General features: G+C 43.4%; 2 protein-coding genes across 11 annotated transcripts in view; one reads left to right on the top strand and one right to left on the bottom strand.

Annotated features, from left to right (window-relative positions):
* The window catches only part of LOC308632719 (uncharacterized protein), a 322166-nt gene that overhangs the window by 164828 nt on the left and 129450 nt on the right, over window positions 1-27888 (top strand). For 4 of the 10 annotated variants that reach the window (XM_081265030.1, XM_081265029.1, XM_081265027.1 and 1 more), the window contains one exon: window positions 5975-7178. The exons of 2 other annotated variants lie outside the window; for them this stretch is intronic. In XM_081265030.1, coding sequence (XP_081121156.1) covers window positions 5975-6359 — 385 coding nt within the window. In that variant the 3' untranslated portion in view covers window positions 6360-7178. Of the gene's footprint in view, window positions 1-5974; window positions 7179-27888 lie in introns of those variants that run through there. 4 more of the 10 variants (XM_081265032.1, XM_081265033.1, XM_081265034.1 and 1 more) reach the window with 3 other exon arrangements.
* On the bottom strand, window positions 13159-26783 carry RCN1 (reticulocalbin 1). Its single transcript, XM_081264527.1, has 6 exons — window positions 26091-26783; window positions 21006-21199; window positions 19883-20061; window positions 18367-18427; window positions 15205-15404; window positions 13159-14324 (listed from the first exon to the last, which is right to left on the bottom strand). The coding sequence occupies exons 1-6, from the start codon at window positions 26342-26344 to the stop codon at window positions 14217-14219; spliced, it is 996 nt and encodes a 331-aa protein (XP_081120653.1). The 5' UTR covers window positions 26345-26783; the 3' UTR covers window positions 13159-14216.

Raw genomic sequence — 27888 nt, 5'->3', positions numbered from 1 at the left:
AGATTCCCAAGACCAAGTAGGTCCTGCTCTGACCTGGAAGCACCTCTCTGCTTTCCTGAGCATCACATCCATCACATGGCATGGGGATTGCTTCTGATGATTGCTTCCTCTCTAGACTAAAGCTACATATGGGCAGGGCGCATCGCATCTAGCCTATTCTCTGCTCTCTCTCTGATGTCTAGCACATACTTGGAATGTAGTAGGTACACAATAAGTATTTGTTGAGAAAAGGAGAGAAGAAGGACAAAGTGCAATGGGACAACCTGACTTTCCCTTATTCTGCAGTCATAAAGGATCAAGCATTTTGTGGCCACGGGGAAGACAAGAGCTAATACACACTCCTCCTCTCATTGAGAACTTCTGAGGGCAAGAATTCTCTCTTGCTCAAAGATGTGTCTTCAGTGCATCAATCAGCTTCACATTACTATAACAAAATACTTGAGATAACTAAATTATAAAAAGAAAAAGTTATTTTGGCTTATGTTTTCAAGGTTCCAGTCCATGGTTTGGAAGCTCGTTGTTTTGGGCCTCTGAAAGGGTAATACATCATGATAGTGTGTGATGGAGTGAAACCGTCATGAAACAGGATGCGGAAAGGAAGAAGAAGAGACCTGGGTCCCACAATTCATTTTTGGCGTGGGGGTGGGGTGGGCAGAACCAGATATGGAACTTAGGGGAAGTTGAACACAGAGACACTTCCCAGCCCAATTTTTTTAATGATTTTTTAAAAAGCAAATGACAGCAGAATGCATTACAATCCATATTACACATATAGAGCACAATTTTTCATACCTCTGATTGTATATAAAGAATGTTCACACCAATTTGTGTCTTCATACATGTTCTTTGGATGATGATATCTATCACATTCCACCATCATTGCTAACCCCCTGCTCCCTCCCTTCCCCTCTCACCTCTCTGCCCTATCTAGAGTTCGTCTATTCTTCCCATGTTCCTCCTCCCTACCCCACTATGAATCAGTCACCTTATCAGAGAAAACAGTCAACATTTGTTTTTTGGGGATTGGCTAACTTCACTTAGCATTATCTTCTCTAACTCCATCTATTTACCTGCAAATGCCATGATTTTATTCTCTTTCATTGCTGAGTAATATCCTATTGTGTATATATGCCACATGTTTTTATCCATTCATCTACTGAAGGGCATCTAGGTTGATTCCACAGTTCAGCTTTTGTGAATTGTGCTGCTATAAACATTGATGTGGCTGTATCCCTGTAGTATGCTGTTTTTAAGTCCTTTGGGTATAGACGGAGGAGAGGGATAGCTGGGTCAAATGGTGGTTCCATTCCCAGTTTTCCAAGGAATCTCCATACTGCTTTCCATATTGGCTACACCAGTTTACACTCCCACCAGCAATGTATGAGTGTACCTCTTTCCCCACATCCTCTCCAACACTTATTGTTGTTTGTCTTCATAATAGCTGCCATTCTGACTGAAGTGAGATAAAATCTTAGAGTAGTTTTGATTTGCATTTCTCTAATTGCTAGAGATGATGCACATTTTTCATGTATTTGTTGATGATTGCATATCCTCTTCTGAGAAATGTCTGTTCAGGTCCTTGGCCCATTTATTGGTTGGGTTACTTTGTGTGTGTGTGTGTGTGTGTGTGTGTGTGTGTGTGTGTGTGTGTTTAGCTTTTTTGAGTTCTTTATGTACCTAGAGTTAGTGCTCTATCTGATACGGAAGGGGTAAAAATTTGCTCCCAAGATATAGGCTCTCTATTCACCTCACAGTTTGTTTATTTTGCTGAAAAGAAACTTTTTAGCCTCAATGCATCCCATTTATTGATTCCTGCTTTTAATTTTTGTGCTATAGGAGTCTTATTAAGGAAGTTGGGGTCTAATCCGGCATGATGAAGATTAGGGCCTACTTTTTCTTCTGTTAGATGCAGAGTCTCTGTTTTAATTCCTAGGTCCTTGATCCACTTTGAGTTGAGTTTTGTGCATGATGAGAGATAGGGGTTTAATTTCATTTTGTTACATATGGATTTCCAGTTTTCCCAGCACCATTTGGTTGAAGAGGCTATCTTTTCTCCAATGTATGTTTTTGGCACCTTTGTGTAACATAAGATAATTATAATTTTGTGAGTTAGTCTCTGTGTCCTCTGTTCTGTACTATTGGTCTACCAGTCTGTTTTGGTGCCAAAACCATGTTGTTTTTGTTACTACTGTTCTGGACTATAGTTTAAATTCTGGTAGAGCGATACCACCTGCTTCACTCTTCTTGCCTTTAGCTATTCTGAATCTCTTATTTTTCCAGATGAATTTCATAATTGCTTTTTCTATTTCTATGAGGAATGCCATTGGGATTTTGATCAGAATTGCATTAAATCTGTATAGTGCTTTTGCTAGTATGGTCATTTTGATAATATTAATTCTGCCTATCCAAGAGCAAGGTAGATCTTTCCATTTTCTAAGGTCCTCTTTGATTTCTTTCCTTAGAGTTCTGTAGTTTTTATTGTATAGATCTTTTACATCTTTCGTTAAGTTGTAATTCTTTTTTTTTTTTTTTAGGCTATTGTAAATGGGGTAGTTTTCCTCATTTTCCTTTCAGAGGATTTGTCACTGATCTACAGAAATGCCTTTGATTTATGGGTGTTGATTTTATATCCTGCTACTTTGCTGAATTCATTTACTAGTTCTAGAAGTTTTCTGGAGGAGCTTTTCGGGTCTTCTAGGTATAGAATCATATCATCAGCAAATAGTGCTAATTTAAGTTCTTCTTTTCCTATACATATCCCTTTAATTTCTTTCGTCCAATTGCTCTGGCCAGTGTTTCAAGAACTATGTTAAATACAAGTGGTGAAAGAGGGCATCCCTGTCTTGTTCCAGTTTTTTAGAGGGAATGCCTTTAATTTTTCTCCATTTAGAATGCTGTTGGCCTGGGGCTTAGTGTAGATAGCCTTCATGATGTTGAGATATGTTCCTGTTATCCCTCCCAGCCCTATTTTGTATTTTATTTAGAGACAGGGTCTCACTGAGTTGCTTAGTGCCTTGCTTTTTCTGAGGCTGGCTTTGAACTCATGATCCTCCTGTCTCAATCTCCCAAGCTGCTGGGATTACAGGTGTGCATCACCGAGTCCAGCCCACAATTCTTTTTGTTAGCGTGCCTTCAATGACATAAGGACCTCCCGGAGACCCCTCCTACTAAGAGTTACACCACCTCCCAATAGAGATACCTTTGCCTTTGGGGAACACTTATCCAAACCATAGCACTCAGCATCTAACAAAGAGCAGTGGGGGTTGCATAATAAATGAATTCATCTTGAACATCTACAACTAATTCTAAGAACATCTATAACTAATGAATATATAATCGGCCAGAAATATGCTGTGGTTTTTCTGTTTATTTTGTGATAAGACTTGAGCAACTAGTTGTCTTTTTGAAAGTATGTACACCTATACACACCTTGATAAAAAATAAAATAAAATAAAATCTAAAAGAAAAGCCATAGTTCAAAAAACTCTCACTAGGGACCCTCTGTTACCACTAACCCAAACACACTGCAAACATGGGGCATATTGTCTAATGTAATGAAGCTTCTCCACAGTCACAGAATCACCTAAAGAAAATGCAGTTCATCCACTGAACTAAAATATAGATTTTTTGTTTCACCATTTGGAAATCTGGGGTGGAGCTTAAAGTGGGAACCTTGTATCTAGAGAGCCTGAAGTTTGGGTTCAAGTCCACCATTTACTCCATGCAACCTTGGGAAACTTGTTCGAACCCTCTGCTTTATTTTCTTCCCTGTAAACTAGGGGAAATTAAACACCTTGCAGGGTTATTTTGAGAAATGAATATAACATGTAAAGCACCAAGCACAGGCCTGACATATAACAGGTGCTCAGTTGATGGCTTGGCTTAAATGCACTCCTGCATTTCAATTATTTAAAAGCACCGTGTCTGAGCTCACACAGAAAACAAGGAGCTCATGAAATATTACTCTCCTGGTGGGAAGAGGCTCCATTTATTTACTGTCTGCTCTCTTAAAAGAAAGAGGAAAAATGTGGCAGAGCATAGAAAAGCAATAGCAACAGAGAGGCTAGGGGAAAGAAAATGGGAGAATTTGATTCTCACTGGATCTTGGGGTCAAGCTGCAAAGCAAGGCTCTTCTCTTTCCCCCCACTCCTTCTGCTATGCACTGAATGCATGCGTCCCACCATTCATGTGTTGAAAGCTAATCTTTAATGCGAGGGTATTTGGATGGGGAATCCGGGAATTGATTAGTTTCAAGGGCAGGACCCTCATGAATGGGATCAGTGCCCATATAAAAGAGACCCCAGAGAGCTCCCTCATCCCTTCTGTCATGTGACGACGACACAGTCATGCTGTCTGTGAACCAGGAAGTGAACCTCAACAGACACCATTCTGCTGGCACCTTGATCTTGGACATCCTCGCTTCTAGAACTGTGAGAAATGAATTTCTATTGTTGATAAGCCACCCAATCTATGATATTTTTGTTACAATATTCCAAAAGCACTAAGGCAGCCTTTTAGTACTTATGAGGAAGCCTTCAGGTGGGTGGCAGGAGGTGCTCAGGCACAAAAGGAGTCTTGTTAATTCAAATGGCTCATCTCTTGAAGCTTTTATTTTATAAAAAAAAATGAACTTCACTGTCATTTAAAAACGTTTTTCTTCATTTGAAGGCAAATAATGTTCAGTTTAGAACATTCATACAAGTTTTTAAAAAATCAAAAAACAAACCCCCGACAAAACCCCACATTTCCCCCAAATTCTCCTATGAGATAAGTACGGAGAACATTTTGCAGTTTATCCATCTAAGGTTTTGTTTAAGTCAATATGGCCATAAGCTAATATGTTCTAGTATAGCAAATGAGATCGAGTGGGACAGGACCTACTGTTCTGTAATGGGATCTTTTTCATTCTACAGCTTGTTCCAAGGGAGGAAGTGAACATATCTAATGTCACCATGGGTGACAGCGATGGGTTCCCAGGGTGGCTGCCCACAGCCACTCAGTGCCCTCTTGGAGTGGAGCCTGGGGTCTGTGTCTGTTTCTCCTCCATGAACAACTTGGTAGTCAGACCTATACACAGCACATACCTGTTCCCTCACAGTTAATCCTCACATTCAATCTTAATATATTTTCAAGAAAAGGAGACAATAAGATGAGGTGCTGAAAATGTTTAAATCACAAATGGGTGGGAAGGTGGAGAGGGGCTGGAAAGCAGCATGACACTTTCCATTTCCCATTCTCGCTGCCCGCCAGATCTTATCGCAAGTGCCAATTCATTTCTATTCGACAGACTTTAAAAATGAATGAGACACAGCTCCTATCCTTAAAGAGATGGGAATCTAGTAGCAGACGTGAGACACAATAACTCATTGAACCTGATAAATGAGTTTTCTCTCTTATTTAGCACCAAAATTCCTGCCTCTTTCATCATGAAGCAAGGACAGGATGGACATAATTATATTAGAAAAGTCAATGTTTAATGTTGCTATAGTAAATGGTGTACATTCACCTTTTAATTCTCACATTTATGAGGTATATATATATATATATATTGTAGGAACCGAAGCCCAGAGAAGTTAGTATCTTGCCCAAGGTAATTCAGCTAGTAAGTGGCAGAACTGAGATTTATTTTTATTGATTCATTGATTGATTTAGATACTGGGGATTGAACCCAGGGGTGCTCTACCACTGAGCCGCATTCCCAGCCCTTTTTATTTATTTATTTATTTTATTTTAAGAAGGGTCTTGCTAAGTTGCTTAGGGCCTCACTAAGTTGTTGAGGCTGGCCTCAGACTTGCAATCCTCCTGCCTCTGGTGTCACTGGGATTACAGCTGTGTGCCACCAGGCCTGGCTCAGAACTGGGATTTGAATAAGGCCCTTTGGGGCTAGGGCCCTTGATCATTGAAGCACACTGCCTTTGGGCTGGGGGACAGTGTCTTGGCAACCTGGAGCATGCATTGTGATTCTACCTTCTAGGTACTGTGGCCTGAAAACCAGCCTACTGTCGTCCCCCATGGTGGGCTTCATGGTGACCAATCAGTGCACCTACTACTCACCCATCGGCTTCCCTCAGATCCCTGTGGCTGCCTTGGCGGTGGAGAAAGTGGGTCACTCCAGCGTGCATTACCGACTGGCTCTGTTTCCACCTAAGCACACCGAGGAGCCACCTTCAGTAGATCACTGTGACCTCTCTGATGGCATTTTCTTTGGCCATCCTAAATTGGCTCAGTTTGACGCTTTGGCCTGTACCACAGGGTCTTCAGTCCACGTCTTTGTGAATCCAGCCACCAGAAAGCCAGCAGGGCTCCCCGAAGACTTCAGGAAGGGCCTCGCGAAGCTGATGATCCCAGCTTCTGTGTGAATTGCATACACTCTATATGGAATTGCTCGTAAAATAAAATTTAGATTATTCTCTCTGAAATTTCTTCTGATTTATTAGATATACCTTTTGCCTTTTAAATGGCTGTTAACTTCTTCAAAGTTTTTTAAGAGTCATCTAGCTCTGTCAATGAATCACCTCCTTGCATAAGACCCTGGGCCAAGTATTTTTGCACAGTGTATCCCTTGGACCATCACAGCCAACCTCTCGAGACAGGTATTGTTCTCGCTGCCCTTTTACAAAAGAGGAAAGTAAAGTTTGCAGAGTGGAAGCAGCAGCCAAAGAAAGGCCACTGGACTCGGAAGCCCATGCTCTTAGCCACCACATAATGTTGCCTCTCCAGCCTGCACCAACCCTGAGGCCCAGGCCAGCCCAGGCCCTGGAGGATCCATTTCTGCAAAGGAGCCCCATTCACTTCCTGTAAGTCAACTGCTCTTCTCTGCATCACACATTTCCTTATCAATATCTCACCAGCTGGGCCTGGTTGAAGATCATTGATCTGAAATGACTCATTAAATGTCTTCAGCTTCTTTCAGCTAATAATCATGTGGCCTATGGGGGATGGGGTGGGGAGTAGGGATGTGAACTCTGGTGCTGGAAAAATCACCTTCATTTCATATGTTTAAAAACAACCAAAAAACAATCCTTTGATGCTTATCTGTTAGATCCATACTTGAAGCCAAGAGTAGCTATGAATAAAATGAATCTTTGATGCTGAAATATGTGAAGACCATCCTTTGGGATAATAACAAAAATGGTTGCCACTTACTGAGTGCCACCTACACAAAATGCTTTGTGGTCATGACCTTACTTGATCCTTATCCTTGTTCTGTATGGCCAGTGTTATCATTAACATCTTTCAGATGAGAATGTTAAAGCTTCGAAGAAGATCCTTGGAGGCAGAAAAGGGGCTTGAGTTCAAAATTGGTCTCGGCCTTAACCTGACCCCCAGAAAACTGTGGGTTTTATCTCTCTGGACCTCAGTTGCCTCATCTGGAAAACATGATCCCTAAAGACCTTTTTCCAGTTGGACTCCTGAATGCTTTTAAATAAATGGAGACTCTTGGTCTGCTATGAAACTGAGTTCCAAATCCCTACCATATATAAATAGCTTTGGAATATCCTCACTGTGATATAAACAAATCCAAGTGCTATCCCTTTGCCATTAAGACCAATCAAATTTCAACTAGATCAATTTTTAGATTTTAGAAACACTTTACACAGTGATTCTAAAGCTTGGAAGACTATTAACCAGCAGCCTGATGTTTGCAGGCATTATCTACATGACCTCTGACACTTGACCTTTTCAAGCAGGTCAGTGAGGAGAAATTCTAGTACTCAGTCATCACCTCCAACTTCAAGGCCACATGCATTATCTCACCTTAGTTACATAACTACTCTGAGTGTTGAGTTTTGTAATCATTATTATTATTATGCCCACTGTGGAATTAGGACAGGCTCCTCAGGAGGAAGTGATCTGTCTACCCAAACTGTGAAACTGCTGCCCGGCAGAGCTAGAACTCTAATCCAGCTGGGTCTTTGAATCCATCTTTCTTATGTTGCCAGCTATGCAACTCATCACAGTAAACCTGAATTTTTATGTTACACTATTCTATACCACCAGTCTTTGAAAATTATGGGGATAGTAGTGGTAGTTTGACCAAAAAATTCTTAATCAGAGGCAATTCAGTGGAATGACGAAGACAACAGGTCCACCATGAGTGAGACCTGGATTTGTATCTGGATCTGCCTTCTCTGCAGGGAAACCACATGTCTAAGTTCTCCCGGAATAGTTCTGATTATCCCAGCATCATGGGCTAATACTTGTGGGTTCCAGAGAGGGGTAAAACTGCCAAATAGTCCACCCTTTTTCCTCTCTCTCAATGGGCTTCGTGTAGGTGTATACTTTAGTCCATTCCTGCTGCTGTAACAAAATGCCTTAGCCTGGGTAATTTATAAGAAGGAAGTTCTTGCAGTTTGGGAGGCTGGAACATCCAAGATCAAGGCATCAGCAGCTTTGGTGTCTGGCAAGTATTCCTCTCTGCTTCCAAGATGTTGTCTTGTGGCTGTGTCCTCACATGATGGAAGAGTAGAGAGGCAAAAGAAGGACCTCACTAGCTCTTTCTAGCCCTTTCTAAGGGCACTAATCCTCATGACTTAATCCCCTCTACAGGGTCCCACCTTTTAATACCATTACATTGGGACTTTGATTTTAGCATATGAATTTTGGGGGAACATATTCAAATGATTGCAGTGTATATGATCAAATTGAGTCCACTCTCCAACAGCTGACATTTGGCTAGTCTAACTAGCTAGGCATGCGCCTACTACTTTGCCTGCCTTTTGGAAGAATACCTGGGGAAGAGGCCAACCAGGGCTTGAAGATGTTTGGCGTTTTTTGGGCATGCACTTCTGGGGTCTTATGAGGACTTGGAAAAGGTGGCCCTGGCTCTGAGTCAGCAAAACCCTTTGGCCCAGGACGTTCTCAACCACGGGGAGAGGAACAGCCAGAAGAATGGAGTGGGTCTTTCTAAAATTCCAAAATGGGCAGGGAAGGTGGGCCAGGATTTGGAGAGATATCAATTAAAACTGTCCCCTTTCATGGTCAATGGTGTCTTGGTCTGAACAATCAATGACATAGTCACCTTGTTTATGAGTTGTGTGACTTTGAATATTACTTTCCTCTACATTCCCTGATTTGTGACATAGGGAAAATAATGCTATAGTGACCACAGGTACTGTCCCCCAATGTTTTTAACAGAAGGATTGCACTTCCCTGCTCTCTTCAAATTAGATATGGCCATGTGACTTGCTTTGAACAATGTCAGTGGGCAAGAATGACATGGATCACTTTCAGGAGGTAGCATTCAATTACCTGTGTTTGGCTTTCTTTTTTTTTTTCTCTAATATTTATTTTAATTGTAGTTGGACACAATAACTTCATTTTATTTATTTTTATGTGGTGCTGAATCAAACCCAGGGCCTCACACGTGCTAGGTGAGTGATCTGCTGTTTGTGGTAGATGTGCACTACTGCTGCCATGAACAACGGCCCAGCCCCCAGCCAGCTTTGCAAAAACAATTAAGCTTCTGTTGCTTCAAAACCCTGGGATGGTAGGGCTGTTTGTTACCTAGCATAACCCATTCATTCTCTTTCTTTCAAATACCAACCTCATAGGGTAGTTGAAAGAGTTGCATGAGAAATGTCTGTAAGTACTGGCATTGTGCCTGGTATACAGCTACTAGAATTTATCCTAGAAGAAATGCATTGTGCACCTGCTTACACAGACATCTTCAAGGTTGGAAAATACCCTATTGTTACATTCATTTTCTTTGATGCAATTCTATGGGAAATCAAACAATGTTTTCTATTTTATGTGAGAAAAATGACAGAGGTAAGAAAACAGCCTGGGATGGGGGAGGGATGCTTTACACCTGGGGTGTGTGTCCCCCCCAGGACTCACGTTTGGGTAAATCTCATAAGTTTAAGAACTGATGACATCATCTTTCTAGTGCTTAAATTTTAATACTTCACTGTGAGTCAAAGCAGTGTATATTATGGCACTCCCTGGATTTTACTGGGAAATTCTAGCACTATAAATTTGTTTTAAAACTACAGAAAGAGACAGCCAGATCTCATATGCATGTTCTTGGAGAAAGCCGAGATTTTATTATAAAGTGGCAAAAATAAATCTAGAGAGACTTAAAAGAAAAATTGTCAGCCGTTACTACTTTACTCTTCACAAGCTATTTTAGCTGAGCTGCTAATAAGCAGCCATGTTGCTCCCACCATTTGCCGGGTATTTCTGAGCAGATGTGACTCGTGTGTTTGCTAACAAGGGGACAAGTGCAATAATCAAGCAGGTGAAGAAAATCTTCAGGTACCGCAGATTTTCTAACTACATTTTTGTTACACTCGAATTCCTTCAGAAACCTATAGGAAGAGATGAGAGGTACAAAATGTGTGTTCATGTTTTGCTTAGACAGAATATGGCTCCTAGCAATTAATGCTTTCAGTCACATTAAGCATTAAATAATGCCTTGTGACATTACAGTATTTCCCATTACAGATCAATTTTGTAGCATTTGTTCATAATCAGAGTTGAAATGTTACCTAGAAACAAAATATGTTTTCCTTGAAACAGTCAGACCTTATTAGAAATCTAAGGTTTTACAAATCACCATGTTAACAGCTATATCCCCTGGCTAAGGTTTTCTTTCTTTAAATAGTGTTAAATTCAGCCCCAGAAGCTTAAGTCTCTTTGAAGATTACTCTTCTTATGTGCACTGACTTGAAAAGAAAAACCTAATGTTCCAAATATATCTAGCGTCCTACTATGTACAACTTAATAAATCAACCAGTATTCCCTTTTTCAGGAAAAATAATATTAGCACCTTATAAAAATGTTATGCTTATGCTTAGGTTACATAAGGCTAGCAAGTTTCTCATTTTTCCTAAAAACAGGTTTTCATTGCTAGAAAAAAAAATCAGCTTGTTTCTAGCTAAGCGGAGTTATTTTCATTTCCTGACCACATAACCATATGCTGTGGGTAAGCAAAGAAATAAAGAGAAAACATGAGAATCAGAGATTTGCAGCAGTACAACTTAATGCTAAATTGCAGCGATTTGGGGAACTAGAAACATCTGGATTTGTGCGCTGGCCCTGCCATTATTAAATGAATATAGAATCTTGGGCAAATTGCTCAACTCATCATCCATTAAGTATTAGCTATTTTTATATTTTTGCAGATTTTTTTTTTTTTTGCTGGTGAATATTCCTTTTGATTAAAACTACCAGCCTCTAATTTGTTAAGCAAATGATTACTGAACATTTATTGTATGCCAGACTCTACCCTTCTAGGTCCCTGTCAACAGCAGTAAAGGAGACAGATCAGAGTGCTATTCTCAGAGTTTACATTCCTGCTTAGGAGAGAGGGGCGATGTACAAACAAGGCCAAAGGAAGCTGAAGGTGGAATGGTAGCCCTTCAAAAGATAGATCTACCCCCCAACCCCCAGAACCTGTGAATGTGACTTTATTTGGAAGAAGTGTCTTTGCGGCTGTCATTAAGAATCTCAAGAAGAATTGTGTCGCTATAATCATTGATGTGGCCGTATCCCTATAGTGCACTCTTTTAAGGTCCTCAGGGAATAGTCCGAGAAGGGCGATAGCTGGGTCAAATGGTGGATCCATTCCCAGCTTTCCCAGGAATCTCCATACTGCTTTCCAAATTGGCCTCACCATTTTGCAGTCCCACCAGCAGTGTACAAGTGTACCCTTTTCCACACATCCCTGCCAACACTTATTGTTGTTTGACTTCATAATGGCTGCCAATCTTACTGAAGTGAGATGGTATCTTAGGGTGGTTTTGATTTGCATTTCTCTGATTGCTAGAGATGGTGAGCATTTTTTCATGTACTTGTTGATTGATTGTATGTCCTCCTCTGAGAAGTATCTGTTCAGGTCCTTGGCCCATTTGTTGATTGGTAGGAGACCTTCAACGATACACAAAATTATAAGAGGTTATGAGGGGCAAGGGGGAGGGGGGGGAAGGGGAGAGAATTGAACAACAGCAGAGGAGGTAGAGAGGGAGGATGGGAGGGGAGGGGAGGGGAGGGGGGATAGTAGGGGATAGGAAAGGTAGCAGAATACAACAGTCACTAATATGCCATTATGTAATAATGTGAGTATGTAACAGTTGTGATTCTGCAATCTGTATTTGGGGTAAAAATGGGAGTTCAAAACCCAATTGAGTCTAATGTATGAAAGATGATATATCATGAGCTCTGTAATGTTTTGAACAATCAATAAAAAAAAAGAAAAAAAATAAAGGACAATTTTGAATGGCAAAAAAAAAAAAAAAAAAGAATCTCAAGAAGAGATCATCCTGGATTGTGAAGAGCTCTAAATCTGATTCAAGTGTCTTTATAAGAGACATGTCAAGGGGACACCCAGGGAAAAGAGGCAGAGTCCATATTGAAGTTGGAGGCAGAGATAGGAGTGAGCCACAAGCTAAGGCACTCCTAGTGTCACCAGAAACCGGAAGCATGTTAAGTATTCTCCTTCAGGGACCTTGGAGGGAACACAGCCCCGCGGACACTTTGATTTCAGACTCTGGCTTCCAGAACCATGAGTTAAGTTTGCCATTGCAAACCACCCATGTGGCTGAAATTTGGGCAACGGCCCTGGGAAACAAAATACAAATGTTAATGCCTAACAAGAATAAAACAGGGAATGAGCTAGGGACTCGAGTGAGGACTACTTTAAGTAGTGGAGACACTGAGAAGGCCTCACTGAGATGGTATTACACTCATTTCCTGAGCATGAGAGATGGGTGAGCTGAATCTAAGGGGGCAGCAGGTGTAAAGGTCCTGTCCTGGGAATGCCACCGGTGTGTTCGATAACCATAAAGTCAGTGGGGCTGCAATATGAATATGGAATGGGATGTAAAAGGAAAAGGGTAAGGAGATAATGCAGAGGAGGGAAGTGGGGACCCGATCCTCCAGGGCCTCTTAGGCCTTGGATTTTCCAACTGAAACCTGTCTCAGAAATATCTTTAAATGACCTGCAGATGCCCAAACTGCATAGAGAAAGGATATTGTTAAGTACAGATTTACTAAATTAGCAAATATGGATATGTTCTGGACATTCTAGTAACTGGGTTTTAAAAACCCAGCTTTATAATCTTATCCATGGACTCCCATTGCACTGTTTAATTATGTATGAATAACGATGCCACGAACAGTCTATGTGAAGTCAAACACACAGGACACAGTAGAAAATCCTCTTGGGATCCTTTATTTCACTTCCTACTCACAAGGTGGAATTTCAACTTGTAGTCATCATTTCTGCCAGTTCAGTCAATGGCTCGGAACATCACAGTCCCAATCCCACGGTGTCAACAATCCTGGAGGCAGATCCGAGGTGAGGGATTCATGTTCACTAATAAATTCCACTACATTTTGCTTTCTTGTGATCCCACGGCCTCATTCCAATTGAGGATCATTGAAGAAACGGACTGTATTTCTATTCACTATTTCAAAGATCATACCTACCTCATTTACTTGTCAAGAAAATTTTCTCAAGTATATTTAAAGTGTTTTATCATTTTCCTATAGTTCTTCAAATGCTTGACATTCGTCTTTTCCCTTCCTCTAAAACTCCTTTCTTGTTCACATTATCTTTCTTGATTGCTTCTCAGTTTATATAAAAACAAAAAGAAAATGTGGATTTATTGTGCACATTAGCAGGTCTGTACATAAAAATGCACAGAGGTTTTATATACCACTTACAGTAACAGCTCAGAGTAAAAAGGAAGAAAGAATCTGAAATGTTAGACTTGCTCGGAAATAAGGCTACCTGGGACAATGCCACTATCTAGCTTCAACCGAATTTTTACTTCTCCAACTTTTTAGCAGTGGCAAATAATAAAAAAACAAACAACAACAAAAAATCCTGATAGTTAAAATATGTAGCAGTCACTCCATATACTGCCCCTCCCACCCAACCTTAAGAATAATAGGGTTTTTTTTTCAAGTTTTATTCCCCTTTCATTTAAATTTAGTGGAAAAAAAACTTAAAAAGTCATGTTGTAGCAATGTGCCCCCATGCAGAATTGCAGTTTGCCAAGATTGTAATGTTCTTTGAGAGAAATCTTACTGAAAAAATAGTAATGACCATTTTCCAGTAAATCTTGAGTGAAAAATCATTTGTACCCCAATCTGAGGTATAAACTTGCATTTGGGGGGACACAACTACTGTAAATTAGACAATTGTAGCAACCACCCAAGACAATAAATGAAAGCATATGACAATCTGCCACATTATAGTGAGTGTCTCTTCAAAGTTCATCATGATTTTTAGTGAGATCTTCCCCATAATTGGTAGCTTGGCTTCCAACAAACATGTTCCAGTTGTCTAGTATTTCCTCTTTAGTTAGCTTCTCATCCTGCAGGAAAGAGGGAAGAGCTGTCAGGGAAGCTGTGGTAACTGTGAGTCTACCGTTCATCATGAAAACCATGCTAGTTCATTGATTTGCAATGTCTTAAATGCTACATTGAATAATTCAGAAGCTTCCGGGTTCCTCTTTCATCTACCATTACTGCACTTCAAAATTCCAAACTGTAACATCTTCTTGCTATAAAAGCTGTGCAAAAGTACATCAGGTAGGTCCCTGAGTAATTCAGAAGCTGGAATCCATTTATGTCTACAAGCAGTGCAAGCACGTTCAAACAGGCCCTGAAGAATTCCACTTCCCTTTTATAGCCTAGCTGCACGACCTGACTGTTTGAATAACCTGGGAATTTGGGGCAACTAGCAAAGTTGGATGGAGCAGGACTTTTTATTAATTGTATTTATTTATTTTGATATCAGTAGATCATAAAGTACTGGCATTAGAACCAGAAGTGGGAGCCTGCCTGAGGGTATCTGGGCTGTGGGGGGGGACAAGCTTCCCTGTGCCTGGCATATCCCAGAAGCCTGATGAACATTTGGTAACTGAACGAATGGATGAATAAGCTTGTCTTAGGGCAGGCATGTTTTGCTTTAATTCCCTGCCCTGCCCACATCAGAGTTGCTGGTTCTTCAATCCTGAAAGGTGTGACTCAATGAGTTTGTGGCTCGCAGCTGGCTGTCCAGAGGAGTCTGGGCCCAGTGAGCTCACCGTGGGCTACCATGGTCTGGTTCAAGTTTACAGGTCTCTACTGCAGGGCAAGAACAGGAAGTCAGCATGACAGGGCCACAGGGGCCAGTGCTATCACCAGAGGCAAACAAAGCAATCTTATGTAAACTGTCACCCTTCAATCAATGATCCCAAACATTTGAACTACCTTGTTCTTATCCGACTCGTATACCAGGTGCCTGGCCTCGGCCTGGGCATGGTCATAATCTTGAGGGAGGATCCAGTGGCGAATCTCGTCTTTGTCCAGCTTCCCATCCTTGTTCAGATCCCGGAAGTCACTGAACTGCTCCCGTTCAGACAAAACCCAGTCTGGCTCAGGGCCATTATCCTCGTGAGAAAACATATCGGCTAGAAGGGAAAGCGTTCAAGAGGGAAGGGAGAAGTCAAAACACTCGACCCCTTGAGGTTTTGGAAGGGTGATGACCTATCAAGAGACCTACCTCCTGCCTCTTAGTGTCATTAGGTTTGGTGGTGCTGGGGATGGAACCGGGGCCTCAGGCACACTAGGTAAGTGCTCCACCACTGAGCCACACCCCCAGCCCCATCAATAGACCTAACTCAAGCAGCTGGTGGGCAGATTCTTGGTGATAATAATGCAATGATTTATCCACTCTGAAGGCCACCTGGTGGACTAGGAAGACCTGAGATTAGGATCCAGGAAGTGAACTTGACTCTTGACTTAGTTCTGTAACTGGAATTAGATTACTTCGGTGAATGAGCCTTAAATTTGTCTGTAAGAACTGTCAGCAAAGACACATCCACATGGACCGTGTCTGTAAAATGGAGATAATAATAGGCAAATCACATGGTTATTAGGAAGATGAAATGGGTTGTTTATGTGAAAGCCTCTGTAACCCAAATTGGTACATAAAGGTGAAAACTTGTAATAATGACCACCTCAGAGCATTTTCTACACTGGTCAGGATAACTGAAAGTGTTCTATATGCTTTTTCTTTCATTTGATTTCCTAACAACCATATGAACACTAGGTATAGTTGGTGATTCCAATTTATAGATGAAAACAGGCATAGCCTCCCTGCAAACCACAGCTAGTCTGAGCTTGAGGCTGCACAGGAACATGGCGCTCTGCTTCCAACCCATGGCCTTAACCACTGTGCTTATAACTATTGTCATTTATGTCATTTCCAAAGGGCTTTCTTTTTTTTCCATCCTTAAAACAATTCCATAAGACAGACCATTACCCGCATTTCCAAAATAGCAAGAAAAAGAAACATTTATACATTGCTTGTTTTTAGAAAAGAGTCTAAACTGTGGGCAGTTTGTCTTTGATGGGAGCACAGTTTAGAAACATCATTTTTTAAAAAGTTGCAATACAGAAAAGAAACACTGTAATGCAGTTTCAGTGTAGATAAAAGTTCATTGTAATTAGCTGGGTTCCATTCTCAGCACTGCATAAAAATAGATGAATAAAATAAAGGCCCATCAACATCTAATACATGTATAAATAAATTAAATAAATAAAAAGTCTCAATATAAGGAAAACTCTTTATAATCAAGTTTCAATATAGAAAAACTTTGTAATAAAGTTTCAAGGTAGAGAAAAACTCTTGTAATATGAAATTTCAATATAGGAAAAACTGTCAGGTGGTAAACAAAGCAGGTAAGGAATGAAAGCTTTTGGCGTGAATTTTGGCTATAACGTAGCAACAAGGCAAGCCCACATCTAATATTTACTCATTGTTTTTGAGAAAGGGCTGCCCCACATATTAGCTAATTTGTACTTCAATCAATCCTACAAAGATGGAAGCAATGTTTTCCCATTTTGCAGACTAGGAAACTGAGTCTTAGAGTTACATGACTCTCTCAGGGTTGTGAAGCTATTAAGTGGAGAAGCCAGAGCTCTTGATTCCAGTGCCCTTTCCATTATACCACACCATCACCTGTTTCCCACTCAGCCCTGCCTGAAGAGGAGGCTGCCCCAGAAATGAAAAGAAGTCAATACAGCAGGTCTTTCTGACTGCAAGTCACTCGAAATTCGATTTTCATATATAATGCCCCTACCTCCCTCTCTGCCTGGTTTAAAGAATAGAACATTTCTTTTAGGCAGAGCTACTCACAGAGTTCTGCCCCTGACTTGCACCATTTCAATGCAGAGTTCAGGAGGACCCAGAACAGCACAGGCTGCTAATCAAAAGTGCTACATGTTTGCTTTTTTATCAGTCTGCCTTTTCTGTCAGTCTAATTCTATCACCACTTTCACAGTGAGACCTCCAAGGCGCTGAACACTTCCCTCTCACTTCCCTCTCATGTGTACCCAGCAACTGAAAGGCACATCTGATTGCATGATGAGGTATCTATCAGCATTTTTTTCTAAAGGGTAGTACCACCAAGATCACTTTAATTACTGTGGCAAGAGCTACCTGTCTGTTACCAAAGACAGACAGGCAACTGTTCAGTTCTCAGAACCAAATATAATTTCTAATGATGAGCAGAAACTCTGCTCATCATTACCAAAGGTACGTGTCTGTGTATGTGGGGTGGCAAAATAATACAACCACAAAACAAGAGAGTAAAGGCAACTCTAGGTTTACATACAAAGATAATTAACTGTCTCTATTAAATATGTATATGAAAATTATATTATTGCATTCCTCTCTCATAGGTCAGCACTTAAATCAATTGATTTTCCAGCTTTGACTTAAAAAGTTGGGATGGGAATACAAGAGCTGTCATGAGAAGGCAGTATGCAGTTGGAGCCATGTGCCTCAGCAGTTTTGGGGGCAAAATGCACATTTCCTTGTTGCCTGCTCCTTTATGCTTGGGGGGACGGGGGGACACTGGGCTACCAGGGAGGGCTCTACCCAGCAATGGTGGCGTGCGACCCCAGTAAGAACTCAAGTTTCAGCCAGCCAGTGCTCACAGAGACCTGAAAATGCACTTCTCAACACTGCTTAAGTGAACGTCTTTAGATCACAATGCTAGGTATGGACAACCCCGGATGGAAAACGAGAGGCACAAAATGCCTATATCATTGGGCAACTGGACACTTGGTAGAAGATTCATTCTCTGAAAAGGATACCTTTCTGCAGAGAGCTCAGGTACACAAACAGTTCTACTGACCATAGCTGCATCTGCTCAGGGATTCTAGGCTGGGCTGATGGAAGGCTAAATAATGATCCCCTGACAGAGCACCACTAGGGCTGATGTGACAAATGGGGTGGAAGGCCCTCCCCACTGGGAAGTCCCAGTAGGACACTACTAGACTTGCAGCTGCTGCTTTAAGAGATGTCTGTGGGTAGAAGAAAGTTGCCCCACGAGGACAGCTGAGCAACTCCAGGCCAGCACTCACCAATGTACTCATCCTGGTCCACAAACCCATCCCCGTTCTTGTCGATGTCCTCCAGAGTTTCCTAGGAAGCAAAGGGCAAAATACAATGTAAGATGGTCATGTGCTCTGAGCTGAGAATTCTAATGTCCAGCTTTCATGGCCTCATGCTTGGTGATTCCAGGCTCATTCCCTTACCTGCCCAGGCACTAGTTCACCTGTTAAAAGAGGCAATGGATTCTGTCCCTACTCCTCCTCCCCATAATTTTAAAACCAAAAATCCTTCCCTAAAGAAAAATGTGCCTAGAAGCCCAGAGGTGTTGGGAATCCATCAGGAAGCCCTGCCAACCCAACCAATCTTCACCATCTAGTCAAGCACTGGGGGATCTGTGAGACCACTGGATGGAATGATCACAAAAACAGATTCTAGAGCTACCAGGACCAGGAACACTGAATAATCAGAGAAATATGAAATCACAAATAATTAAATAATAAAAGTATATCTGACTTTTGAATGTATTCTACTTTGGAATTAGTATATATGACTTCCTAATTAGTTCTTTTGCCAGGGTCAGTAATTAAATGAGTTTACTGTCCAGAGGCACAGCAACTCAAAAGACATCCCAAGTCAAAGAAAACAGCCAACTGGAGAACACAGCGCTAATCTGGAAGACATGTAATCAGTCCACTTGTGGCAGATGGCTCAGGACATCTGCCCAGGAAACAGGTGATGGCATTTATTTAATTGTTGTGGGAAATGGGCACCTGGGACCCAAAACAACACTGGAAAGTGATAACTCAGAGGCCTTACAAGACACTCATCACTCAAGCCCTAGCGTCTGATCCCTTTATCCTCCAAAGACCCATCTTTAAGAGTAGCATCATTATAAACCACCATTCCACCTTAAGTCCATAAGTTTTTAACAATCCAGTGCATTTCATCTCAAAATCTTTTTCTAAGTCCCTCAAAGCTAAAAAACAGGTAGAGACGAGCCAGTTGCTCCCTAAACCCATCTGCTCTTCCTAGGCACATGTCTACACTCTCTCTTCCAGTCTCCTCATATCTAGAAGGGGTCACTGCAACATAAATGGAAGGGATGTGTCTTTTTTCGTGGCCAGAAAAGTAAAGACCATCTATACGCTCTCTTTATTCCTTTTCTTTCCTTCGTCTCCCACCTGGTTGTTACTAGGATGACCTTGAAGCCACAAGATGGCAGAGCTCAAGATGGAAATAGTCTGGGTACCTGATGGTGTTTAGAGGGGAACTGCCCAGGAGATGAATCTGGCTGGGACCATCTGTACAGGACTTTGTAAGAAACAAGCTTTGATCATGTTAAATGATTTTGTTTGGGGGCTATTTGTTACAGCGGCTAGCTTGCACTAACTCCCTGGGTACATAGGCATTCAACACATTCAACTTCAGATTCCTTTTCCAATTCTTTAGGCTAAAAAAAAAATGTCTCTCTGTGGATGAAGGGACAAGATGAAGGGCAGCATTTTCCTGGGTCTTTTCTTAGCCCAGGCTCCTCATTGATCTCACCAACACCACAATTTCCTTCATATGCTCAAACTCCTCAGGATGTAGAAAGGCAGTGAACTCCTCTCGAGTAGCTGTCAGGTCCCCGTCGAGGTCTGCAGCCTTGAACCTTCTCTCATCACGTGGCAGCATCTTTTTGAAGGTGTGATGATCGGAACTATCTTGGAACTCTGTGGGGTTTCCTACAGGATGTATGCAGAAAAGCCAAACATTACACATTGGACAAAAGGTCCTGACCTACTGAGTTCTTTAAAACATTTTATTTCAGAATGCCTCTAGTATCTGTCCCTTCAAGTCATCCCTTCATAGAGGCCCTAATGGCTTATTAGGGTCAACAGAGCAAGTGGTTAAGGGCACAAGCTTTAGAAGGTACAATACTGTACTTCTTTTTGCAGAACTCTGCTTTCATCAATACATTCTTTGATCTAAAATGTACATAGGCTCCCTGGTTCCCTGTCTTGTCTAAATGCCTCTGCCTGGCTTTCAGTATCTCCTGAGTCTGAGCACCTGTGTGTCCCTGGTTCTCTTGAGGCTTGTCTCCTTGCTGTCTCTACCAGGCAACAAGAGGGTTTGCACCCTGGCACTATGCACCACACTCTTGCCTCATTACTCCTTTGATCTAGTTTGTCTTAAATACAAATTTTACTGAATGCACTATTCTCTGCCGCCCCCCACCTTCCCTGCAGGTCTCTCTCTCTCCAAATATAAATCCATTCTTCAAGACCTGGATACCAAACCACCCTCCAGAAAACCATCTCCCCGTCTCCAACTGCTCCACAACACTTCATTCTTGTTACCTAAAATTTACCAACAGTTTGAAAGTGTACCACAGATATATTTCCTTTCTGCTTTCTTATCTGTGTGCATCTCTGAGATGCAGGTCCAAGTAGGGCAGCAACCTAGTGGATTTAGTGGTCCTTCACACCTTCCCCTACAAATCCACAAAGGACTTCAAAGTAAGCAACTCAGTCCATTCTTAGTAGCAGATTGTTCTCAACAGATTCTATTTAGGAGGGTTTGCCACCTCCCAAAATGGGTAGGCATGATGAGAGAGAGAAGAAAATCCCCCTCAAGAAGCTTGTTCCCTGGACCCCAGCTGGGTGATGTCTCCTACAGCACCTCTTACCCAGGTAGTATCCATAGGTGGCTTGTTTGTATTCTTCCCAGGAAATTTTATCGTCTTTGTCTCTATCATAATCCTTCCAGACTTTAGCAACATTATCATAGATGTATCTTTTCTGCACCCGTTTGATCCAACTTTTCAGCTCCTCGGTGGTGACAAAGCCATCCCCATCACTGTCAATTCGATCAACAATTTTCCTGTAATAAAAGGAAAAAAAAACCACAAGATTATTATAAAGGTGTGTGTGATCTTGGTCCAGTGAAAGATCAAACACTTGCACAATTTAAAAACACATAAATTACTGAAATAGAATCCGTGATCTAGTAGTGTTGGAAAAAGTGCTAACATGTATCCTTTCAAGAATGATATGCCCTTCTCCCATACCTCGACTGCTGCCTATTACAGACATTACTAATGGACCATGCCCCTCTGTCCTGACAATCCTAGATATGACTTCAGAATTATTCTCACAATGCTCTGGGGATGGCCACTACCAACTGGTTAGAGTTGACCTGGAAGATCAAATTTATCTGTCCTTCCTGGAGTATTCCAACTCCCTAATTTTAGAGTAACAAAACTGAGGCCCAGAGAAATGCAATGATTTTTCAAGATCACACAGATAGTATCTGGGACAACCAGGATAAGGACTCATTTTGGGGGGGCTCCAGGTCCAAGGCCAAAAAAAAATTTTTTTTTGAAAATTCAATGTAAATCATAAAAGTAAGCAATTTTTTTTTTTTAAGAGAGAGAGAGAGAGAATTTTAATATTTATTTTTTAGTTTTCGGCGGACACAACATCTTTGTTTGTATGTAGTGCTGAGGATTGAACCCGGGCCCCTCGCTACCGCTTGAGCCACATCCCCAGTCCCTGGTTTTTGTGTTTTATCTTACCACCTTGGACTCAAATACTTGGAACTTAAAGCAGGTGATCAGATCTTATTGGACACAGCATAAAATATCAGAGATGAAAGAACCTCCATGGCATGGAACCTATTCCAGAAACTTGAGCAGCTGCAGAAGCTTAAGCCCCCTCCTCTCTCGGTGAAGGTCCCGAGACCACTGGGGTCTCCATAGCTCTACAACCGGCCCAGGTTCCAGTGATTTCCCACTGGACTCCATTGAGGTATCCTAATCACGAGTCCAAAGCAAACTTCAGGTTGGAAACTTGCCATGTGTCCATCTCTAAGCCAGATGGTCCCAAGCTAGGAACACCATTTCTGTAGGGAACTTCAAAGACATTCCTAAGCTATGTTTAATGTCTACAAAAGTTTACCCCTAATTTCATTTACCTGGGATGAGGTCATACTGGTCAACTATGACTTTTTGAGGCTAGAATTAACTTCAGTGGTAAAATTTTCTTGTCAACAAAAGTTCTGATTGGAGTTAATCTTTGATTAATTAAAAATGAGATATGAGCTAGGCATGGTGATGCAGCCTGTGATCCCAGTGGCTTGGGAGGCTGGGGCAAGAGGATTGTGAGTTCAAAGCCAGCCTCAGCAAAAGCAAGGCACTAAGCAACCTAGTGAGAGTCTCTAAATAAAATACAAAGTAGGTGCCCCTGAGTTCAATCCCCAGCACCATCCCCACAAAAGAAGGGAAATGAATTCCTTAGCTCTTTATTAGTGCAGCTTGATGGTTTGATCTCCTATAACTAATAACTATAGGAGACAGGGTATGAGTGTGTGTGTGTGGGGGGGGGGTGGAGTAAATATTCAAAGTCACCATCTCCTCCCTGAACCCAGGGAGCTTGGTCAAGCTCTTCTTCCTCAGGAAGGTAACGAAAGGTTCGAATGCTACTAGCACCCCTATGGTGTCCCTTCTTTCCCAATGTTAACAGCTCTCAAGCCTTAAGCATCTTCAGGCTTCCCCCAGACACAGCAGAAGATTTTCAGCACTGTGCAGTGTTAATCCCAGCTACTGTGTGCCAGGCACTGCTCCAAACCTGGAAACACAGTGGTGACCTGCCCATTGGCTACCCACTAAGGAGCTGAATCTCAGGCCAACAAAAACCTAAGGACATCAGATCATACAGCCTTCCTTTGAGAAAAGGGTACATCCAATTTACACCAAATGAACCTCCAGGACATAGCTTAGCCTGAACCTAGGAGGAGCTCAATAACTATTTGTTAGAAAAATAAATAAGAGCTTGACCTCGCTCTTGAAAAAAAATCTCAAAGAGTGAGATACTGGGAAAGGCAGATTTGATGTAGAGAAAGCTGAAAGCTTTAATCAGAACACCTGGATCCATATTCTGGCTTTGGCCCCATTACTTGAGATTTTGAGCAAATGACTTGATGCTCTGAGCCTCAGTTTTCCCATCTATAAGCTGGAACACTTACTTCACAAGGAATGTTGTGAGGAACAAAGGAGAGGAGGTGTGCCTTTCCTCTCCAAAGACACTAATCTAGGTCCAGGTCGATGGAAAACCCCATAGACACTCAGCAAGTAACAAAAATGAGCAAAGCCAGTAGGAGGCCCTATGGCAACTGGGAGATTCCCTGATAGTTGTCAAGAAAGGTTGCCCAGTTGAGTGTTTAAAAAAATTGGGGGTCTGGGCTGGGGTTGTGGCTCAGTGGTAGAGAGCTTGCCTAGCATGTGTGAGGCACTGGGTTTGATTCTCAGCACTACATACAAATAAATAAAATAAAGGTTCACAAACAACTAAAAAATATTTTTAAAAATTGGGGTCTGTACGTGAAATCAGTCAAATTTTAAAAGCAGCAAGTAATTTACAATTTTTTCCCCTACGATTACATAAGGCACTTTTAAAACTGCATCCAGCCTATATGAGTCCCCACTTTGCAGCCCTCTGACCTAGGTGTCTCTAGAGGCTTTAGAATGGTTTCTGTTTTAGAACTGATGGTCTGGTAGTGGGGAAAAAGCTGCCTAGATCCAGCCAGTCCTCCCTCAGCAGCCCAGACTTGCAGGGAACTGCTCCCTAATTTCCAAGAGCTCCACCCACATACTACCCAGCTGGTGGCTCAGGCCAGAGATACAGAAGTCCTCCTGGGTCTCTCCTCCCACCTCTCCCCCACACTGAGTCAAAAGCAAGAGAAGCCACACGTGTCAGGATCCACCCTCTCCCAGATTCAGGCATTCCTTCCCTCTCTCTGCCTGAGGCATCCCCATCGTGCCTCACTTGCTCTCTCCAGGCTGACAGTCTTTTCCTAACAGTTTTAGTGATTCTCGGGCATTTCAAGGACATTTAATCTCCACCACACTGAAGTCCCTCCCACTCTGCCCTTGGTTTCCCTCCTCTACTCCCACCTTCTCCTCTGTCCCTTTAGGGACCTAACATCCCTTGTGGCTAGAAGAGAGGTCAAACACTCTAAAAATGGGCTGTTCTCTCTTCAAGAATGCCTGACAACTTCTGAGTCATCCCACAGGCTCTGATCAGGAGACAGCTCCAAGTCACCAAGTCCCTCTCTCCAACCTGAAATCTTAGGGTTCCTTCTCCTTGAAGGGCTTGCTATGGTTTTTACATGCCACCATCACAATGATTAGGTACAGCATCTGCCTGTCCTAATTATAAGCACGCTGATGCCTACAACACAAGGTGGCATGCCAGATATCAAATGTGGTGCCTGGTACACAATAGCCATTCCAATGTTTGTGGTATGAATAAATGAATGAAGTCAAGGTTTTCACACAAAGATCAAACCCAGCCAACTCCACCAGTACTTACTCTAGCCATTAGGCTGACCACATAATGAAGGTAATAAACGCAGCTGTAGGACAAAAAGTTACTCCCATTCCTCCCCCTCCTTCCTCTCCAGCAACAATGCAGAATAGTTGCCACTCAGGGGCCCAGAATAAATCAGTCTCCAAGTGCCTCAAAGCAATACAATAGACTGAATTTAATCAATGGCCCCTATTGTTAAGTCCTAAACAAGAAGAGAAAGTACTTCTCTGCCAAATAAAAGGTACTTGTTTGGAGGTGACTTTGAAGTTCAAAGATCTTTTTTATCACAACAGGCAGATGGTGCACCTCACAATAGGTATCATTTATCCTCATATTCTAACTACACACATTGGCCTTTGGTGGCCCCAAGAGCACAGGGATGGCTGTGTTCTTTTTATTACAGCAGAACAGGAAGATCCTCCACCCCAGGAGCCAGGTTCTGGAAGCCTGCTGCCCAGTAAGCAGTCTATGTCCTTCCCCAACCCTGCCTCCATCTGGACCCATGCTGGCTGTTGGTCCCTCTGTGGAAGGATTTCCAGATAATTCTGCACAATGCCCTAGTGTCTTCTCAGGGGGACCAGGGAAGGGTGCCCTGAGATCTATCAAAGTTTTGTTTCTCAGCTTTGGTTTCTGATTCCACGAATAAGTTCACAATCTACCACCACGGGCCACTCTCCAGCGTTTTGCCCCTAACAAACAGTTGCCAAAGCATGAGGTGTCTTCGGGATATCTGCTGGAAATAGAAATCAGGGGGCCAGTTTCTAGTTGTGCGTGCCCCTCACCCCCGCATCTCTTATCCCCAATTCCCCTCTCTTGACAACGGTATTTTTGTACCCCTACACCAGATTTATGGGACAATTGGGCATCAGGCAATAACACCCAGCCAGAGTCACAGGCCAAGAATCAAGCCCCACAAATAGCCTGCCCCTTCATCTTTAACCGTTTGGTTCATCCTTGAGACCTACTTAGCAAGTGTCTCAGACCCCCCCCCCCCTCACTCCGGGTTTGGGGGCGGGGATGTAAGAAAGAGCCTGAGCCTGTGGGGTAGAACTCATTAAAAGGCCACTGTAGATAAACTTCTTTTGTACACACTCTCCCCTCCCTTCTGATGAAACAGAACGGGAGGGGGGGCGGGTTCTCTCGATCCTGGCTCCGCGGCCACTGCCACGTTCTCGCCTCCCCGCGGGAAGCCACCCGGCCGGGGCGTGGCAGGGATCTCCACCGCGAGGTCCCAGCGCCAGCAGGCAACTTTGCGGGCGCCGGGCCTTGGAGGGGGCTGGCCCGGACGCTCGGAACCACCCGCGCTATTTCGCTTTCGCTTTGCCGCTGAGGTCCCGCGTGGTTCCCGCCCAGTGGTCCCGCGAGCACCTGTGTCACCCCCAGCGCGGCCCGGGCCGCGGCCTCACCCCAGCCTCTCCTTGCTCTCGTCTGGGGTGAGCTGATCGAAGGTCTTGGAGTCCTCTTTGCCCAGGAAGGCCTCGTGGTCGTACTGGAAACTCTGGTTGTCCTCGGGCGGCCGCTCGCCCAGCTCCGAGTCGGGCCTCACCACGCGCTCCTTGCGCACCGTGGGCTTGGCCCGCAGCGCCCGCGGCGCCAGCGCTAGCGCCAGCAGCAGCCCCAGGGCGAGCCCCAGGAGGCGGCAGCGGCCACGGCGCGCCATGGTCCGGAGGAGAGGGCGGCCGCGAGGGAGGCAGGAGCGGGCGACGCGAGCGGCGGATCGGCTGTAGGGGCTCGCAGCGCGGCGGCGGGGCTGGGACCGCCGGGGGGAGGGACGGCGGGCGCCACAGCCAGAGCCCGCCCCGGGCCCCGCCGAGGGGCGCGTCCCGACCTCGCGCGGGCGGCTTCGAGCGTCCGGGCTCACGCGCCCATTGGCCGCTGAGCAGCCGGGGGAGGCCGGGGCCGCCGAGCCACGTCGCCAGCCGGGGTGGTGGGCACCCGGCTCGGGTTTCGCCTCGGCCCCTCCCCGCCTCTCGTCGCGAGGGGCGGGCCCAGGAGAACCGGGCTGGGGACTGGAGGGCTCGCGGGAAGACCGGGAAGTTCTTTGTCAAGCAACAGATGTTCAGGATAAGATTCCTCCTGGTCCTGCAGTTCCGGAGAAGTGTAGGGAAGCACCCGCTGCCCCCGCCCCGCCACCGACATCCAAATGGGAGCCCGAACCCCAGCCGCAGCCCAGCGCCCACAGCCGATCCTGTGCTCTTTAAGCCCAACACAACTCCATTTAGCAAAATTTGGAGTTTATTAGACGAGAGACTGTAGGGAGGCCAAGTGGGTGTGGTCCCCCTGGGAGAGGGGGGGTCGCAAACTAGAGGAGGGCCACCGGATAACTTCAGCGTGACCCAACTGAATGCAGCCCGGGGCATTCCAGCGGCCTGGGGTAATGGAGTCCGGTGCTTGCAGATAGTCCCGCTTTCCAAAAGCAATAGGAATTTCAAGTTTTTATATTTTTATTTCTAAATGTAGGCAATTCATTTCACAAAGGGTTACACGAATCAACTCGTATCTGTACTATCTGTAATGATAACAATCTGAGAAACTCCCATAGAATTTTCTGCAATGATGAATGTTCTCCGCCTGGGCTCTTCTATATGTGGTGGCTCTTGAGAACTTGACATGGAGCTAATGTAGCTGACGCACTGCAATTTTCATTTTAATATAAATTATTATATGTGTCACATAGCCATCACTATCATATTGGCTATTATATTGGACAGTGTAGGTCTAGAGCGATCATTCTTTTAAAATCAGCCTTTTAAAACTCATTGAAATCCATGGGCATTTTTCAGAATACACACACACACACACACACACACACACCAGTATTGGCATGGGGTGTGATTAAAAGAGGATTACTGGATCTTCTGAAGCCCACCCACAGGCCTCAGGTTAAAGATCTCTAGAAAACTAAAACCATGGTTGAAGAAATAAGCCCTGGAGAGCCGTACTCCCAGAAATGTCCTCCATCTTGTTTTATATACCTCCAACCTTCCTCATGTTCTAAGAAAGGTCACTGGGCTGTGCTTTTAGTCTTGCAACAAGGATGTGAGGGCTTATCAATAAAAGCATAGATGCAAGTACCTTTCTTATGAAGATCTCTTTCAATCAATTAACAGTAATTACTGTGGACCCACTACAGCCTGGACTGGATGCAGCGGGTATTCTGCAGAGCTATAGCTGTACTGTGTGTGATCAGATAGATGTTCATTC

The sequence above is a fragment of the Spermophilus citellus genome (assembly GCF_964194105.1).
Source record: "Spermophilus citellus genome assembly, chromosome: 2".
Lineage (NCBI taxonomy): Eukaryota > Metazoa > Chordata > Mammalia > Rodentia > Sciuridae > Spermophilus > Spermophilus citellus.
The sequence above is the reverse complement of the archived record's forward strand: the minus strand, read 5'-3'. Positions and strand labels throughout refer to the sequence as shown.